We start from the raw sequence: 17035 nt of genomic DNA on the forward strand, positions 1-17035 counted from the left end.
GAAGTCTCGTAAACTACGATGTATGTCTTCCCTCTTGTTTCTCACGTTTTTCATTCTGCCTCAGCACGTCTCTTCCCACTTCCATTTTCACCCCACCCCTCTCAAAACCCCACTTTCCTTTCCCTTACTTTCCACCCTCGACTTTCCCTCTCATACCACCCATCACTTCACACTTTTCCTTTCGATTTTTCAGTCCGCCCCTTAATACCCCTTCACCCACACTTTCGTGTAATTGCCTCCTCTTGCCCATTCCTCTTTCACTCCTATCTCCATTCTTATATCCTTTTTCCTTTCCGCCCCCTTTATATCTCCTTTAATATCTCCTTTCTTCATTCCCCCACCTATTTCGTTCACTCCCTAAAAGCCTTTTTCATTCTGGTTCTCCTCTTCAGTGCTCAAGTTACTGAATGACTTGTGACGACTGAGAACAATGCTAGGTTTCTGACGACGTCCCGCGCGTGTTCAGGCTGCCTCCAAACTCATTATCCAACCTTTCTTTCACGAGCTGCCATTAACTGGTGTTGTCAAGCCAGCTGTTACTACTGATGTTCTCTATCCTAGGAATTTTTTGGCAATTGTACTTTATTTCCCTCACCAGTTCTGATATTTGCGTTTTTATAGACCCATCTGCTGACACATCCTCTCCCAGGTATCTAAATTCTCCTTTATACTCACTCTTTTCAATCTCCGCTTCAAAATATTATTCCATATACTTTTAAATATCAATGCTAAGCTACCGTCTGTCTTTACCTCAACTTTCAAATTCCTCTTTTAATTTCTCCTTCACATCTCACAGTATCAACTACCACTTCATATAACTTTATTTCCTTTTTGCTCGGCACATTTTTTCTTAAATTTTACTTTTATATATTTTAAAATTCCACCCATATAGGGTCAAGTCGCTGTTTTAATACCTGTAAAGGGCGTTAGATCCGAGAAATTAGTGGATCACTACTGATTACTTCTAACTCTCCGGGCTTTGGATATCTTCTATATATCCGGCGTTTCCCCATGAAATTAATAATACCAGTAATTTACGTTCTCATCTTTATATAGATGGAGCAACAGTGGTTACATCAATCATTCTTCTTTTAGTCCAGTGTTACTCGAAAATATTATCGTAACCTTCTTACCTGAACCAACTCAGACTACTCACGTCTGTTCACACTTTACCACTAATCTTGTTGACTCGCCTTGCTTGCCCAATCTGAACACAGGTTTCGTAAATGATCGCACGAATGATTGCTCGCTTTCGGTACCTCTCATGACAAATATATCAGAAGTGGTATAGATAGAAGTAGCAGAAACATTGGCAGTAGCAAGAGAGGCATGAACATCAGCAACAGCACCGATAGCAATGTAGACGAAACAGTACCAATAGGCTATAATAAGTAAGACACGCATGCAACACATTATTGACTAAATGTGTCGCATGCGCTGTAGGCGAAACGTAACTTCAGAAGCAGTCGTAACAACAGAAACAGCAGCAAAAACAGCACCAGCAACAAAAAAAATAAACAGCAACAGTAAGAGCACAAGTCAGGCACTTTGTTCCTTGCCCATCAACACTGCAAAGAAAACTGAAATTCCAACTCTGTACTGTCCTCGTCGCCTGTACCACTCGAGTGGGAGAGAATAAAGATATGTTTTTTTGAGCCATGGTTCCTCTTCACGTTTTAGAAAATAAGTCATGGGATGAAATCTCTTGTTCTCACGTTGTTGCTATTTAGTCACGGCTCCATTCTCTCACGCCAGGGAAATAGATAAATCTTTAAAGATGCAGGCGATCTTTCGGCTGCCTGCATTCTCCAGCCTTGTGGCCACAGAGCCTAATTGTTACGACGAAAAGGATTAAGAGACAAACCGAATTTTATACACCTTTAATTGAACAATACACTAGATACAAAAAAGTTCAACAATGGGATTAAGAGTGAGACTTGAAGGAGGTCGTTCACAGAATGGACTTAACATCTTAGTGCTGAGGTGGATATACTTCTCTGTCTTAAATGCTCAGTGAACGTCTGAATATGACCTAGGGTCAGTAATTACATTAATGTTAATAAAATGAAGATAATGCACCTCGATTATGCTGTCTTCTAAACAAAAAAAAAAACCCTGCTAGTGAAAAGCAAGGCAAACCCTCACGTAAACTTTAGAGAAAAATGTATAAATATTTGTAAAATGTTCGTAGCAGTTGAAGAACATTTTCCTATAACACTGTTTACTAACATTAGCAATTTTTTTTTACCTCTCCAGGATGGCTTATCGCAGCAGAGGTTATCCCAGAGTCGTTCTTCAGCTTATTTTACTCACACAGTTGGCTACACGTACCTCAGGTGAGTCATGTGTGACAGAGGTAACTAGGCAATTGCTCACTCGTGGGTGTAGTTACCCACAATCATCAATCCTTAATTGCTCAGCTAACAACCCTAAACCAAACGGTGATATTTTTTTTTCTGAATATTCTCTAGTAAATAATTTAAACCTAAAAATCCGTTATAAAGACAAGGAATTTAATCTTAAGTAAAAATTAAATGGAAATGGAGTACAGAATTCTGTGATAAGGAACTCAGATTGTTGGAAGGACGCCCTTAGCACAGCCTAGAATGTTGGAAGAACGCCCCTAGCAGAGCCTAGTATGTTGGAAGAACTCTCCTAGCACAGCCTAGTATGTTGGACGGACGCTCCTAGCACAGCCTAGGATGCTGGAAGGACGCCCCCTAGCACAACCTAGCTTGCTGGAAGGACACCCCTAGCACAGCCTAGTATGCTTGGAAGGACGCCCCTAGCACAGCCTAGTATGCTGGAAGAACGCCCCTAGCATAACCAAGTATGCTGGAAGGACGCCCTCTAGCACAACCCAGCATGCTGGAAGGACACCCTAGCACAGCCTAGTATGCTGGAAGGACGCCCATAGCACAGCCTAGTATGCTGGAAGGACGTCCCCTAGCAGAACCACCCAGCATGCTGGAAGAATTGCTGCAGCACAACTCGGCATACAAGGAAATGACTTTTGATGTCCATCGGTGACCATAGAATAGTTTCTCCTAAAACGAAAGGCCAACAGTGTAATTTTGGTTTTGATGAGAATGGTAGAAGGGCGGGATTGTCCTTCGTGAGAGGCAAAGGGGAAGGATTTTCGTGTTTTCCTTTTTTCATAAAATGAGTTTTTCCTAATTTCCCAAGATCAGAGGAAGAGGGTTTCCCGCAGGATTTCGGAGTTTCTTGTTCTCCATCACGGCAAGAAAAGTTCCTTGACATCTGTGAGGGGGTTCTTGATCCAAGGAATTGAGTATGACCTCCCGTTCCTTGGGTCGAATCTATTGCTGTGATCCCTACGTGTTTAGGAAAAAAATAGTTTACAACAATTCAACAAGACTTCAGCCCATTTAAAAAAATGGGTATACATGTTTTAATAGCCCAAATTAATTTCTGTAATTTTTTCCTGGCAGTTTGTCACCCAAAAAATATGGAGCTAATATGACCAATGGGACACTGATGTACTCCATATACAAACCTGTAACCTGTAATTACATTCATGTAGCGCTTGAGGTGATGGGAGATAATGAGTTTCGACCCAAAGAGGTCAGGTCCGGCTCCTTGGATCAAAGCGCCCCCTTCACCAGCGCTGAGGAACCTCCCTTGATGGGTTCGCGACCACAAGAAGGGAAGATACATGACAACCAGAAGACCTTCACGTCAGTAATGACAAACGACTAACGGCTCTCCCCAGCCAACGCCTGGGTGAAGCTGCAATACTCTGTCCAAAATGAGTTTCTTCATTGTGAAGAATGACTTAGACAGTTTTTGCATTTAAAAAGTTTTTTCTAAGAATCAGATGTGAAGTAAAAACGTATCGTTCATTGAACATGTTAGTCTCTCGATAAGTGAAACATACTTACGATGGCAGGGAGATAAATATATCATTTTACCTAGCTGTCTAACGACTTTTCTCCAGTCGTGATCTGTATATTAACTAAGTAAACTCAAGGCAGCTCCTGATCAGTCGAGCTGCTTAAACCGATAACCTGACTAATCAGGCCAACAACTAGGAGGACTGATCCAAGACCGGGATAGTGAGACGGTGATCAGAGAGCCATCAACAGGAAAGGAGGAAGGTGGTCAAGACTCTCTAGAAAACCGTAAGCATTTCGCAGGTATTATAAAGTTCTTGGTCATTTACATGCAATACCTGTAGCAACACCGCCAGAAATGAGTTGCGTGACACTCGCCTTGTCTGAGAAAATATGAGATTTCCGCCTCACTGAGCCTGGGTTTTACTGTTTCCATTAACTGATTATTATTCAGTTAGTCTTGGACCATTATCAAATGACGAAAGTTTCGCTCATTACTGGCCTAATAATAACCCAGGACAGAGTGAAACTAAATATAACTGAATAAAAATATAACTAATTGTAAAATAGCTTGCAAAACATTAACGTAAATTATACAAAAAAAATACTAAAATATCGTGAAAAGTAAATTTAACTGACCCAGAAAAAACAGAACATTGTAGTGAATAACTCTATTCAAGATGTATCTCTAATTTTGGGTTATTTGTAAGGCGACAAGATTTATATCATGAAGACGGGTTCTTCTTCCACTCCAGGTCAGTGTAGTGGAATCGAGACGTTTGAGAAGGTGACGAGGGTGACAGCTGCTACAACAGACGGAGCACCTCTCTTCACCAACCCTGGCAACACCGTAACAGAGACCTGCGTCGAGAGGTTCGTCGCTTTGTGTGGTAGTACTGGTAGATGTAAATAAATGGGAGGGGAAATCAGATTATTCCTAATTTTTTTTTTTAATGGGATCTGACTTGATGTATAGCTTTGGGGATATATATTATTTAGTGTTTAATAACAGACCTTTTAAGACCTTGAAGTTGTTTTTAAATGCCCTTTTCTTTAAAAATATTAAGGTAACCTGCCAAATATTAATGCTGTACTTTTACTATTACAGCTATTATTACAGTAATAGCTGTATGATCCTAGTGGGTTTAGCGCTAAGTTATGATTGTAATAATAAAACAATAGCCAATTATATTAATTATTATTGCTGCTTCTATTTTTACTACACCTGCTGCCATTACTATTACTACTACTATAGTTACTACTGCTGCTGCTGCTACTACTACTAGTATTGCAACTATTACTACGTCATCCTTCCTCCTCTTCCTCTACTCGTGCTCATAGTGACGGAATCTCCTGATCTTACTCATAGTTGCCGAAACTCAGAGACGTGTAAAGGCTTTGTTGTAAACTACGCGAGAGAAGCTTGCTTCAGCGTGGATGCCACTCCCAGCACACGTCTACAACCCATAGATCAACCTCTCACTTACTTCCACAAGATCTGCCTCAGTGGTGAGTGACGGATATACAGTGAGTACATGTGAATGTGTAATTTTGTGTGTGTGTGTGTGTACTCACCTATTTGTGGTTGCAGGGGTCGAGTCTTAGCACCTGGCTAAGTGTGTGTGTGTGTGTGTGTGTGTGTGTGTGTGTGTGTGTGTGGTTGCAGGGGTGAGTGTGGCTGTGTGTGTGTGTGTGTGTGCAGGAATGTTAGATACAACTGTTAACAACGTATACATTCTCAGGTTAATTAAAAATGTAAATAAAAAACCATTTCTTCTTTGACACTCGCTGTATTTTTCACTAAACACTATATAACTGACTCGAATTTCCTGGTTTCTCCTGCGAGGAAAGGTCTATTGGTCCAAAGAATAATAGGTACCTTTCCCTTCCTCGTACCAAATCTGACTATTCATTAACCAGTAGCTGCATAACCCCTGTGGGTTAGCACTTCCTCATGATTTTAATAATAGCACGCCTTAATTCTCCGTAGTGGCTCCTACGACTATACTGTACAAGACCTCCCCTCTCCTTCCCTGTATTTTAGCTACTTAATCTGCTGAAGAGGACCTCGACTGCATGCAGAAATGTATAGTTGCCAATGCTTTTTGCTTTCATGTAGAATTTTGTGATATACTGAATAGTGAATAAAGTACAATTAACACTTCTTAATACTCAATAACCCATATGGAGAAAGAAACTCAGGAGATTAATTGATCTATAATGATCTGAAGAGGATTCCACAGGAGAGTCGAAATAAACAGATCAATTAATTTCCTGAATTTGTCATTATGTGGGTTATTACAGAGCATATTGGTCAGTGTTCATCACATTAATGCCACCATAATGTGATGGTGTTTTACCATCCCATCACACTGATTCCCTTGCGAATTGTAAAATTAAGTTTACAACTGTCACACTTCCTGTGGTCCTTCAGCGCCTGCGTGTGGGAAGCTCTGGATGCTGGAGCGAGTTGTGGGCTTTGAGGTGGATGGATATGATGACCTGGTGCTCACTAACGTCCCAACCAGACTGAAATGCGCAGAACTGTGCGTAGGTGAGCGCAACCTCAAATGTCGTAGCGCAGAGTACCACGAAAGGTTAGTAGCGGAACACTTATTCCTTTGTTTTGCTTTGGTTCTTACTTTCTTGAGTTCACTCATTAATCTGCTGACTAGTTCTAAATCCCCTGAACTGATATACTAGTCTATTGATTGGTTTCAGATTCACGCAGCTCTCTGACAATTCTTTCTGAAGTCTTGTAACTGGACAGATACTCTAGTTGAAAGACTGGATGCAAGTTATATGGGTCTTGTATGGGACAGTAGGCCTACAGCAAAGTTTTTTTTTTTTTTTGAGGTTATTCATTCTTACCTTAACACTTACCTAATTGGTACGATGTCCTTACCAGGCCCCGTGGCCTGGTGGCTGAAGCTCTCGCTTCAAACGGCGAGGGTAAAAACATTGGGCGTGTCTCTTTACACAGGTTATGTGTGTTCCCCATCAGTAAAATGGGTACCTTGGCGTTATTCGGCTGGTGTGGGTCTCGTATCCTGGGACAAAACTGACATAATTTTCCCGAAATGCTCTGCATAACAAGCTGCTTTCTGTATAGTAGTACGTCATTGATGTCAGCTAGGCTTGCATATCATGTACATGTACTTGCAGAAATAGATATATAAATTGGTACGATGTACCTTATTTTCTCATTGCCTGTTGACCTTTGTATTTACCCTACGTATGACCTGTGACCCGCAGGGATGGTGTGTGTCGTCTTAGTCGCCAAGATAGACGGACTCAGCCCCTCAGTTTCCGTCCGTCGTCGCCTCATGTGCACTACATAGAGAACCAGTGTGCCGGCAGTAAGTGACTCACATTGTAACATCTACCTAATTTTATTTCCATTAAGGTCAACAAGGACCCCAATGGAAATAAGTCACATTGTCTGACTTTTTGGGTTATAGGTTCCGTACACATATGCTGTTATGTATGATAATCTTTGTAACTGTATTAGTCACTGTTATCATTACCATATTTGTGTTAGGGAAATGATAGAAAAGTCAAGTGCATTTTTCATTCATCACAATTTTTTAAGGGCTATCTAGAATAGAAATTTAATCAAAGTTCATTTTTTATCCAACATTTATATGGAATACCGTTGGATATTTTAGTTCCTTGCTCAAATATTGTTTTCAAGTAATTTTTTTTTTTTCAACAAGTTGGTCGTCTCCCACCGAGGCAGGGTGACCCAAAAAAGAAAGAAAATCCCCAAAAAGAAAATACTTTCATCATCATTCAACACTTTCACCACACTCACACATTATCACTGCTTTTGCAGAGGTGCTCAGAATACAACAGTTTAGAAGCATATATGTATAAAGATACACAACATATCCCTCCAAACTGCCAATATCCCAAACCCCTCCTTTAAAGTGCAGGCATTGTACTTCCCATTTCCAGGACTCAAGTCCGACTATAAGAAAATAATATTCTCCATTAATGCTGGTCTACCAAACTGCCCTTATTGTGCACTTCTTGAACACCAGTTTTTCTATTATCAAATTTCTCTCTAAGCATATATCTTACGAAGGTTCTCCATTGGCATTTAAGCAAGGAACTCTTAATATCTAAAACGTGGACTAAAGTCTTTCAGCCAGGGTATAGAGTTTTATGCTTTCTTGTACAACAGCATCTCCCATTTTAACATTAATGCCTTTCATTGCCCATTAATGTCAAAATGGCACCAGTGTTGTCCTGACCCGTCGAGCCAACACAACAGTGAAGTGACTAAAATGGCTTCTGATGTGAAGCCATTACACAGGCGTATTCGGGTCAGACTTCACGAGGTATTTATCGGGTCGGTAAAATGAGCCGTGCAGCCCCAATACCCAATGATAGTGATGCTAAATAAGTGCTAATACTGTACAGTGTCCATTTCTTTGTGGTGACTCGGAACAGTTTGAATAGAGGTTCCGGTAAAGTGTTATTCCGACAATGTACATGAATACACTGAGAAGTATCTCAGAAGCATATATGTATATACACTGAAGAGTATATTCATCTTAGTATATTTACACTTATACCTCAATCCATATCTTAAGAATTAAAATATTTTTAATAATATAGTACTGGCCGTTAATCAGTATGGCAGTGGGAAGATAGTCTTCCAGATTATTTCATCAATTCTTAAAGTTGAAACTGACAGCCACTATAATATTTGATTTTCTTATTAAAATTAGAGTGCGTCTTCTAAGGTGGAATGAGTCACAGTTCCTTAGTTGGAACAATACACAACTAATTTTGCAAATTAAAAAATTAAGACCTGAATTATTATTAAGTCGCGAATCAATGAAGGTCCAGGACAATCCGAAACTTCCTTTAACTTCCATTCCCAATTGGTTGGTAAATTCTGTATGCTTCTTTGGTCTTGTCATTTCAACACTACATAGCAATGTTTTGTCCCTTCCCCCCCCCCCCCCCCCAGTCTCGAAGGTACAACACTGTGAGTTCGAGGAGCTGCCTCAGCAAGACATGGGTCACGGAGACGTCCAGTTCACCGTCAGTTCTTTGGCTGAGGTGAGTAACTTTATCCACGGATCGGGTCTTAGCTGATTTCCCCTTTGCTTTCACGTCACTGAGATTGCATTGTATTTCGTGGAAATGATAAATCTGTATGGGTTATTCAACGGAAGAGTATTGAAGGATCGATCCTCCGTGTGTTAATCTCGGCTTGGTCTCTGACCAGTCAAATTGTTCCTGATGGCCTAAAGTAAGTGAAAACAGTGATTATCTTGTTGTCATTTGATTTCGGATTATTATATAATTACACAAAGTTGGGTCACCTTATACTCCAAAATTTCAGCTCTGTTATGACTACTAGCGGGTATAACACTCAGTGAGGAATTACATAAGATAAATTAATGTGCTTTCTCATTATTCTACCTCCTCTTCACTCAATATCCCACCTCGCTCTTCTCACGCTCGTTCCTCCTCATTCCCTCTCGCACTTCCTTAGTGCCAACTAGCGTGTGAATCGGAGGTGACGTTTAACTGCCGGTCGTTCACATGGTTCGAGAGTGCCAATGTGTGTCGTCTCTCAGGCGACGACACTGTGTCTGCAGGGCCGTCTGCTGTCTTCCCCTTCCCAGGAGCTGTCTTCTACCAACGCACCACTTGCCTCGACCGTAAGTACTCACTTGACAACATTAGTTATGCCTCTTTCACTGATATGATGGCTCTATTATGTATCTATTTTCGACTGAAAAGCTCTCTAGCACGCCTGTTATCAACATTTCAACACAGTTCAACGTACCTCCTGCATTACCCTAGCGATTACTTCCTGCAACACTCCATAGATCCACTATTCATTACAAATGATTTCACTCCTCTCCTCTTCCACTCTTACCAGAATATATATGCGAGCAGTTTGCATGCTTTGACTCGAAGAGCTGACAAATCTAAAAATTTTCTCCTACAAACGTATCTTCTTCACATGCTATGATAAGTTGAAAACATTTAGGAATGACTGAGAGGCTTACGTTTGAAAGCAACAAGTAATTTACACTAAGCAGCTTTGAGGGTTCAAATACTCCTGTGTAAATTACTGTTATTATTATCACTATTATAAACATTTATTTCATAATTTTGTGTTTATTATTTAAGTGTTTTTAATTAAATTATTTTAATTTATTAGTGTTTGCGATTATTGTAATTGTCATTTGTGTTATTTTCCCTGTGTAATGGTGTTTCATGTGTGTTCTCCGCAGTACGTCTGGAGTGTAGTGTAGACGCTATGACAGTTGCCCTGCACACTGGCGAGCCCTTTAAAGGAAGGCTTTTCTCAAGAGATTTTCCTAATAGCTGTCAGTCCAAGGATAAAGGCCGTACTGACACTTTCCTCGTCATCAAGGTGAATACGAACACTTTCTTCATGTAAAAGTGCTCTCCTTGTTATTAAGTACCAACACTTTTTTTCATTAAGTCTCTGAACTTTGAGTCAAGGACGGATCAAAATTTTCTCTATTTTTACTCTCGAACGTGCTTACTTATGATTAATTTTTATTGATAGGAGTATTGGGATAAATTAGGATCTATCTTTTGTCTGTTATACTTTAAAACCACTACATAAACAATGTCATACTGACTGTTATAAAAAGAGAATACTAACCACTTATTTTATCCTCAAAACTGTTAAGCATGAGTGTCTTAGAAAGTATCAGGAGTCAATTTTTTTATAGTGTTTACATATGGATTCATTGAAATCACTTTCCTTAATATCCAGAAGTATGTATGTAGAGGACCCTCTTCCCCTTTCCCCTTTCCCTCACTGAGTCACGTTGTGTTGCAGTTTCATGACCCTGAGTGCGGGGTGATGGACGAGGGGAACGGCGTGTATAGCAACGTGATCGTTGTTCAACACCATCCTGTCATACAACGCCGGGGAGACAAAGCCATAAAGCTCCTTTGTCTCTTCGAGACCGGCAACAAGACGGTCACGGACAGTTACAACTTCATCGTTGAGTAAGTGGCGCTGACCTCAATGACACATTATCCTTACCACTCAATATCGAATCAACACGAAAATGGTAAATATAGGAAAAAAAAATCTGTTATTACAAAAGAGGGTTTGGTCATTGCCTCGGATGTCAAAGATAAGTGGGTTTTGTTTGAAGTCTTAAAAATAAACATTAATATAAACTAAACAGCCAAAAAGAAACAATGTATAGATATGTACGTTACACCCTTACAGCAGTTTCCCAGGCGGTGGAGTGGCTACGGGCATTGTCAACGCCACGGCTCCTACACCCAGGATACGCCTACGTATTGTGGATCGCGAAGGCAATGACATCATTGGTGCCAGGCTGGGCGAGGAGCTCTACCTCAGACTAGAGCTGGACAGCGAGAGTAAGTGCCATGATGGTAACTGTGACACCTCCCACTCCCCTGAATTATCTTCTGCCACTGCCCTCTTTGTTCACTATTAGACTGATAATGGTCCTGGGCTTATCGAAATATCCTCCGGTTTACTTTTCTATATTGTTGGCTAGGTATGACATGTTTCAGTCACGGTAATGACTTATTCTTCATGGTCGAGGTTAGTAATAAGGGTGACTTTAGCGTTTATTGACTGCTGTAGCCATTTACATTTATAATTGATACAACGGAGACATCTGGCACTATTGATAACAATTAACAAATAAAAGATATAAAGAAGTCTTGTTAAGAGCTTTCAAAATAAAACTCACGTCTCTCGGTAGTTTTGCTGTTGACTTCTAGTGGCAGGACGCTGGTTCGGTTCCCGGTTATATAGGCACAATCTATTGTGAGAAAAGATGCTTTGCAGAACATGATTTTTTGGGGTCAGGTTTCGGTCTGTTTAGATCTGTATCAGTTCTTTAATTTGTTAAAATAAAAAAAAAACTCCTCCCAGAGGTACTAGGAATGGCAACTTGGTTCCTCGCCGACTGTTATTTAGCCCCCTCTGGGTTTTTTCACGGTTGATGATTTTATTTTGCCTTGTTAAAACTTATATGAGAGGATAGTATGTCATGAGATTAGAGGTCAGAGAATGAAGCGTCAAACATTCCCTGAGCTGAATAACACACACGAATTTTGCATTCTAAACAATTACTTACTTTTATTTAACTTGAAGGTCTAAGCATCTCGAAACCTTGTTCAGAAAAACCTCGTTGTGCAAAGCTTCATCTCTTCACTACTATAAGCTGCTTGCCCTTCAGATTCTAAACAATTTGTTACTTTCCTACACAATTAATTTACTCCCACGTTCCTTGTGACAGGTGTATATGGCATCCTGGCCCGCAACCTGGTGGCCAAGAGCAGTGACAACAGCGACTCCATCACGCTGTTGGATGAGCGGGGGTGCCCTGTTGACCCGGTCATCTTCCCGTCCCTCCAGCCTGTGCCAGGCTCCAAGAGTCTCCAGGGCAAATTTGAGGCCTTCAAGTTCTCAGAGGACCAAGTGGTCCGGTTCCAGGTTAACGTCCAGTTTTGTCTGGACGAGTGTCGTCCGGTAAGTCCTATGAAATTATTCTTAGATCTTAGGTTTGACTTGATATGAATAATCGTAATGTGTATTCGAAGGGACTGGGTTTTGGGGACCTAGATGAGTGTCACTAAGTTTATTTTGATGAAAACCATCCATTGAGCTGTAGCAAAGAATTATTTATTTGATAATTCTGGGTCACTCATGATAACTGTCGCAGTATGAGTTTCATATGGGTTTAAGGGATGGGTAAGAAACGGGCCTCTGGGCCTGATTTTTTTTCGTGATTCTAAGGAAAAACCTGGATTCAAAGTTATATCCTCTTACCTGGATGTATTGTGCTCAGTGATATTTGAAAGATGCCCGAGTTTCAGACTCTAGCCTGAATAATCCTCTCAGTGAGAGCTGCTCCTCACCCACACACATCTGAACTTTAATGTGAAAGCTTTCCACTATTCTAAGTAATTATCTGTGCTACCTAAATCGTAAATGCTTTAGAAAAATTGGTACCTCAGTTCTCAGTTCCTTGTAATTATTTTCACCGTGTGATTTGTCCATTTTGCCGGTGAAGGGCTCTTGATCCAAGGAACTGGAGCCACCCTGTCCTTGGATCAAACCTGATTACTTCTTAGTTCCCGGATGCTGTATGACTAGTCATACAAGTACATGGGGAATGAAAGACAATGAAGTTCAACCCAAGAAGAGTGGATAAGCCCTCTTCCTTGGATTAAGAGCCCCTCACTAGCATCAAGGCACATCCCCAGAGGTATTATGAATATTACAATAATAATAATAATTTGGTGGTGGTGTACTAGGCTCAGTGTGGTCCAATCGTATCGTACGGGCGCAAGCGGCGAGGGTTGACTAAGAAGGGAGGTCTCTTGACGCTGGATGGGGAGATCTCCCTTGAGGGAGGTGAGATAACCCTTGAGGGAAAGGACTTGGTCCTTGAGAATGACGCCGAAGAAATAGACCAGGACACTATCTACCACGAGATGCCGCTTCAGAAGGAGATAATCGTCAACAGCAACACAGTGAAGCCGCTGAGGACGGGCCTACTGCCCGAAGAGACAGGTGGGTGAATCTCAGGGTGCTGACGAGCAGTCTGTCCTCTGAAGTCAGTTTTTGTTTTCTTTGCGGATTCGAGACGATCTCTGTACATGTGCCGTTATAGTTTTGGTTAACGTAAATTAAATCGTAATCAAATAAATCGCCAAACCAACAGGGGTTATGCATAACGTAAATTAAATGAGCATACAACAATGTTGATGAATAAGACATGTGCAACTCCTGGGTTTGTTTATTTTGAAGACGTTTTGCCGTACAATGGCTTTATGAATTCAGTGCAGAGTTTATTTGAAGGTGCTGCAACCGTAGATAGTAGAAGACGAGTTAATCAGTCCTTTAGCCTAGATGGCTTTGATTTTATAGGAGTGGATGATATACACGGTAAATTTGAAGGTGGAGAAAGTCTTTTCTATATTCATTTGTTCGTCTAGTAGGAACTTGCTACAGCAGATCCGAAGGGAACTCAAGAGAAGCCTTTAATTATTAAGTTCAGAGATGGTAGTGGGAGATGAATAAGTCAGGTCATCCTTGTTCGTTAGGCTTTCCATAGGCTTAGAACTTGAAACATTCTCCACTTTTTCAAAAGTAATTTGAGAGGTTCAAATTTGTTGAGTTGAAGTTATTAAGGTATTTGTTGTGATGTAGGACACAATTTGCATCATATTTAAATATTATAGTGTCACTTTATCATAATTCATCGAGTTTACACGAAAGATTTTTGAATTAGTTATATCTGATTGGGTTGTTGGTCGGCCGCTAAGCAGTTTCTTCAGATCGTAGTAAGGATCGAAGAGAAGTGTCTGGGAACGATGACCAAGACGTCGTCAGCGTATCTTAGCCAGGAGATAAGGCAGGAAATATCTGCAGTATAAATAGGTCCCGCTCTAGGAACTTGTAAGAAAGTGCTGAATTGCATGAATTTCAAAGGGATTTTTTTAGCTTTTGTTATTGTTAAAAAAGAAAGCGCAAAAGTGACGAATTTAATGTACACATTATTCTTGAAACTATTTTCAAAGAAACATGTACATCAGTATCTAAAATTTGCGTTTTTATACAAAGGAGTTTCCATGATTTATTGCAGACGCTCGCAGGCTGGCGCAGCTGGTGTGTACTTCGAGGGAGGTTCTCATTGCTATAGTGGTCTCCGCACTCATCCTACAGGTGAGCAACCTCATTCCTCTCACTTCAATCTCTATTTGGCATTGCATTAATACGCACACCCTAGTCAAAAGGTCCGCTAAGTGCTTTCAATCAAATAATCATCAGTGACTCGTATATTAAACATGTATAATAATAATTTAAATGATACATATGTTTTTATCTCTGACCAAGAGAACTCTAATCTCCGCACCTTGTCCGTGTGAACAGGGAGTCAAAAACACACACAGTACTCTATCCCTTCAACCAGTAAATATTAACAGCTGTTTCCCAGAGGATCACCAGCTGGTGACTAGGTATTTTATCTTATCCTCCTCCAATGCCCTGGCCCACGAGAAAGATTTTGGAATGCTTAATCCACAATAAGCGTAATTATTTATAAACATTTGATTTAAGACCAACGGAGGACTGGAACCTCTGCAACTTGACTCTCCACATGAGCAGGGAATCAAAATACACAGTCCTACATTCACTCAGACTTCACATTGCTATAGATGCCTAGTAGGATAAACCAGGTGGAGTTTGAATTCTTGCTCACGTGACTAGCCAGTGTGTAAAGGATGTCCTGTACAAGTTTGAGATAAAATATTTCTATGCAATTTTGCTCGTAGATTGCTAAGCATTCAAAAATTTCTTTAGTTAGCCAGTGCACGCGGGAAGCGATGAAATAGTCTGGGACTAGCCCGGTGCCCGGTGGTCAGTCTCCTCCGGCTGCTCAGTTATGTGGCGTCAAGAGACCAAATGTTTGTAAATAATTTCACGAATTGCGGAATGGTAATGTTAACAGCCTCTGTTCGTGGTACTGTTAACATTAACATTCTGGAAATGCAATCCAAATACATGCGAATTAGCCTACAAAATTTTTCACAAATCTCTTGAAAACTTACCCACCCACAATCAGATAGCGAATTTACCACTAACAGTTTAGCCTAGCACTTATTCAGACCATATTACAATCAAAAGTAAGCGGTAGACCCCTACGGGTCATACAACGCAGCATATTCAGATCATACAGCTTCCACAGGACAAAGTAATTGCATAGGAATCATGAGTATTTTCACATTCCTTCCGCTTCGTACCAGTAGTTATTATGACAGTAATGTAGTCGTCTTTCTGAGCAGGTGTGCATAGTGTTGATCGCAGTCATGTGTGTGTTCGCCAGACGAAGAAAGCTCCCGCCTGAGGAACACCGCGTAATCTCCACCCTCAGTAGGGGTGTGAGGTCTCCTTACACCGTCACCACTTCCGAAGACTCCGCCAACACTCTCAAAAGCCTCAGGACTTCCTTGAGGGACTGAAGTCTACCTTTAGACCCTAGGGACATTTTTGATTATCAAGACGCTGTCGGAATCCTTTTCTACATGCGTTGTGGCTTTGTAAAATATTGTAAATATTTTAGTATTAATAATGCAAGACTGAAGGTTTTCTAGGATTCTTTGAAAGCGATAAAGAATGTATTTCTCAAAGTCGCACTACAGATGGACTGGTCAGAGGCCGTTGTTTATGCTTTGTAAAACAAAACCTGTAAATGACTTTCTCGTAGTCTCACAAAATCTAAGATTTGTACATAAACCAATCTTAGATCCTGAGGCTTGTATAGGAATGTCTAAGCTTATTTAATATTAATTTCTTAAATTTTTAGAAAAAGCTTACTTGTATGGTTTATCATCGAGTCTGGATACAAGACTTTGTGCTATTTGCATGTAAAAGGTTTCAGTGTGATACCTTATGTTTACGATAAAGTTTTTAATTTAAATATTGTGTTATGAGTGAATGTTACTTGTCTTATTTATGCAAAATGTTGTTCTGTGAGTAGATATGAATGTTATGTGACCGAATTATTTGCAAGTTGTTATTTATAGTATTCAGTGAGCATAGACTTACCTGTACAGTATATATATATGGGGAACGATGTGGCGAGGAAATATGCTGAGGTTGTGCTGAGGATTTTAATTGCTGAAGGTACACTAAGTGCTGTGTTAAGGAAATGTCTTGCTGCCATAACTTAAGAAGTCACTGTTCCGTGACTGGAGCAATCCACAACCGACCCACAAATTTCTGAATGAAAAAACTTTCGTTCAACACCATTATCAAGTCGCAAGTAACACATTCACTCTCCATGAGGGACAGAAACGTCCTCTAGTTTCCATTTTCTCACATGCGAGTTTCTTGAAAATATTTGTAAGTGCCAGTGCCACTCTCAGTTCTTCCTCACTAGTAGAGCCCAAATGATGAAGCTGTGTGTTGCGGTATTTAAAAGTTCCTTTAGCATTGACCTATGTATGTATTAAGGTATAGACACGATACACTTGTAGTTATAACTGTACCGATGTTTTACACACACACACACACACACACGTATTCGTACGGTCGTTTAAATTAACTCTCCTAGAGCCTGTGTGTAGCACACTTCACACACAATATCTATTTCATTTACGAAAGGTATTATGAACAT

At 40.4% G+C, this 17035-nt stretch overlaps 1 protein-coding gene across 2 annotated transcripts in view; it reads left to right on the top strand.

Annotated features, from left to right (window-relative positions):
- The window catches only part of LOC128696261 (uncharacterized), a 107119-nt gene extending 90130 nt beyond the window's left edge, over positions 1-16989 (top strand). For both annotated transcript variants that reach the window (XM_053787415.2, XM_053787405.2), the window contains exons 2-15: positions 2257-2336; positions 4610-4727; positions 5224-5363; positions 6289-6451; positions 7110-7213; positions 8836-8927; positions 9367-9535; positions 10118-10260; positions 10699-10871; positions 11101-11255; positions 12149-12381; positions 13170-13428; positions 14504-14583; positions 15702-16989. In XM_053787415.2, the coding sequence (XP_053643390.1) occupies positions 2258-2336; positions 4610-4727; positions 5224-5363; positions 6289-6451; positions 7110-7213; positions 8836-8927; positions 9367-9535; positions 10118-10260; positions 10699-10871; positions 11101-11255; positions 12149-12381; positions 13170-13428; positions 14504-14583; positions 15702-15878 (2085 nt within the window). In that variant the 5' untranslated portion in view covers position 2257 and the 3' untranslated portion in view covers positions 15879-16989. The remainder of the gene's footprint in view (positions 1-2256; positions 2337-4609; positions 4728-5223; positions 5364-6288; positions 6452-7109; positions 7214-8835; positions 8928-9366; positions 9536-10117; positions 10261-10698; positions 10872-11100; positions 11256-12148; positions 12382-13169; positions 13429-14503; positions 14584-15701) is intronic.
- The last annotated feature ends 46 nt before the right edge of the window (positions 16990-17035 follow it).

This window comes from Cherax quadricarinatus, chromosome 14 (genome assembly GCF_038502225.1).
Source record: "Cherax quadricarinatus isolate ZL_2023a chromosome 14, ASM3850222v1, whole genome shotgun sequence".
Lineage (NCBI taxonomy): Eukaryota > Metazoa > Arthropoda > Malacostraca > Decapoda > Parastacidae > Cherax > Cherax quadricarinatus.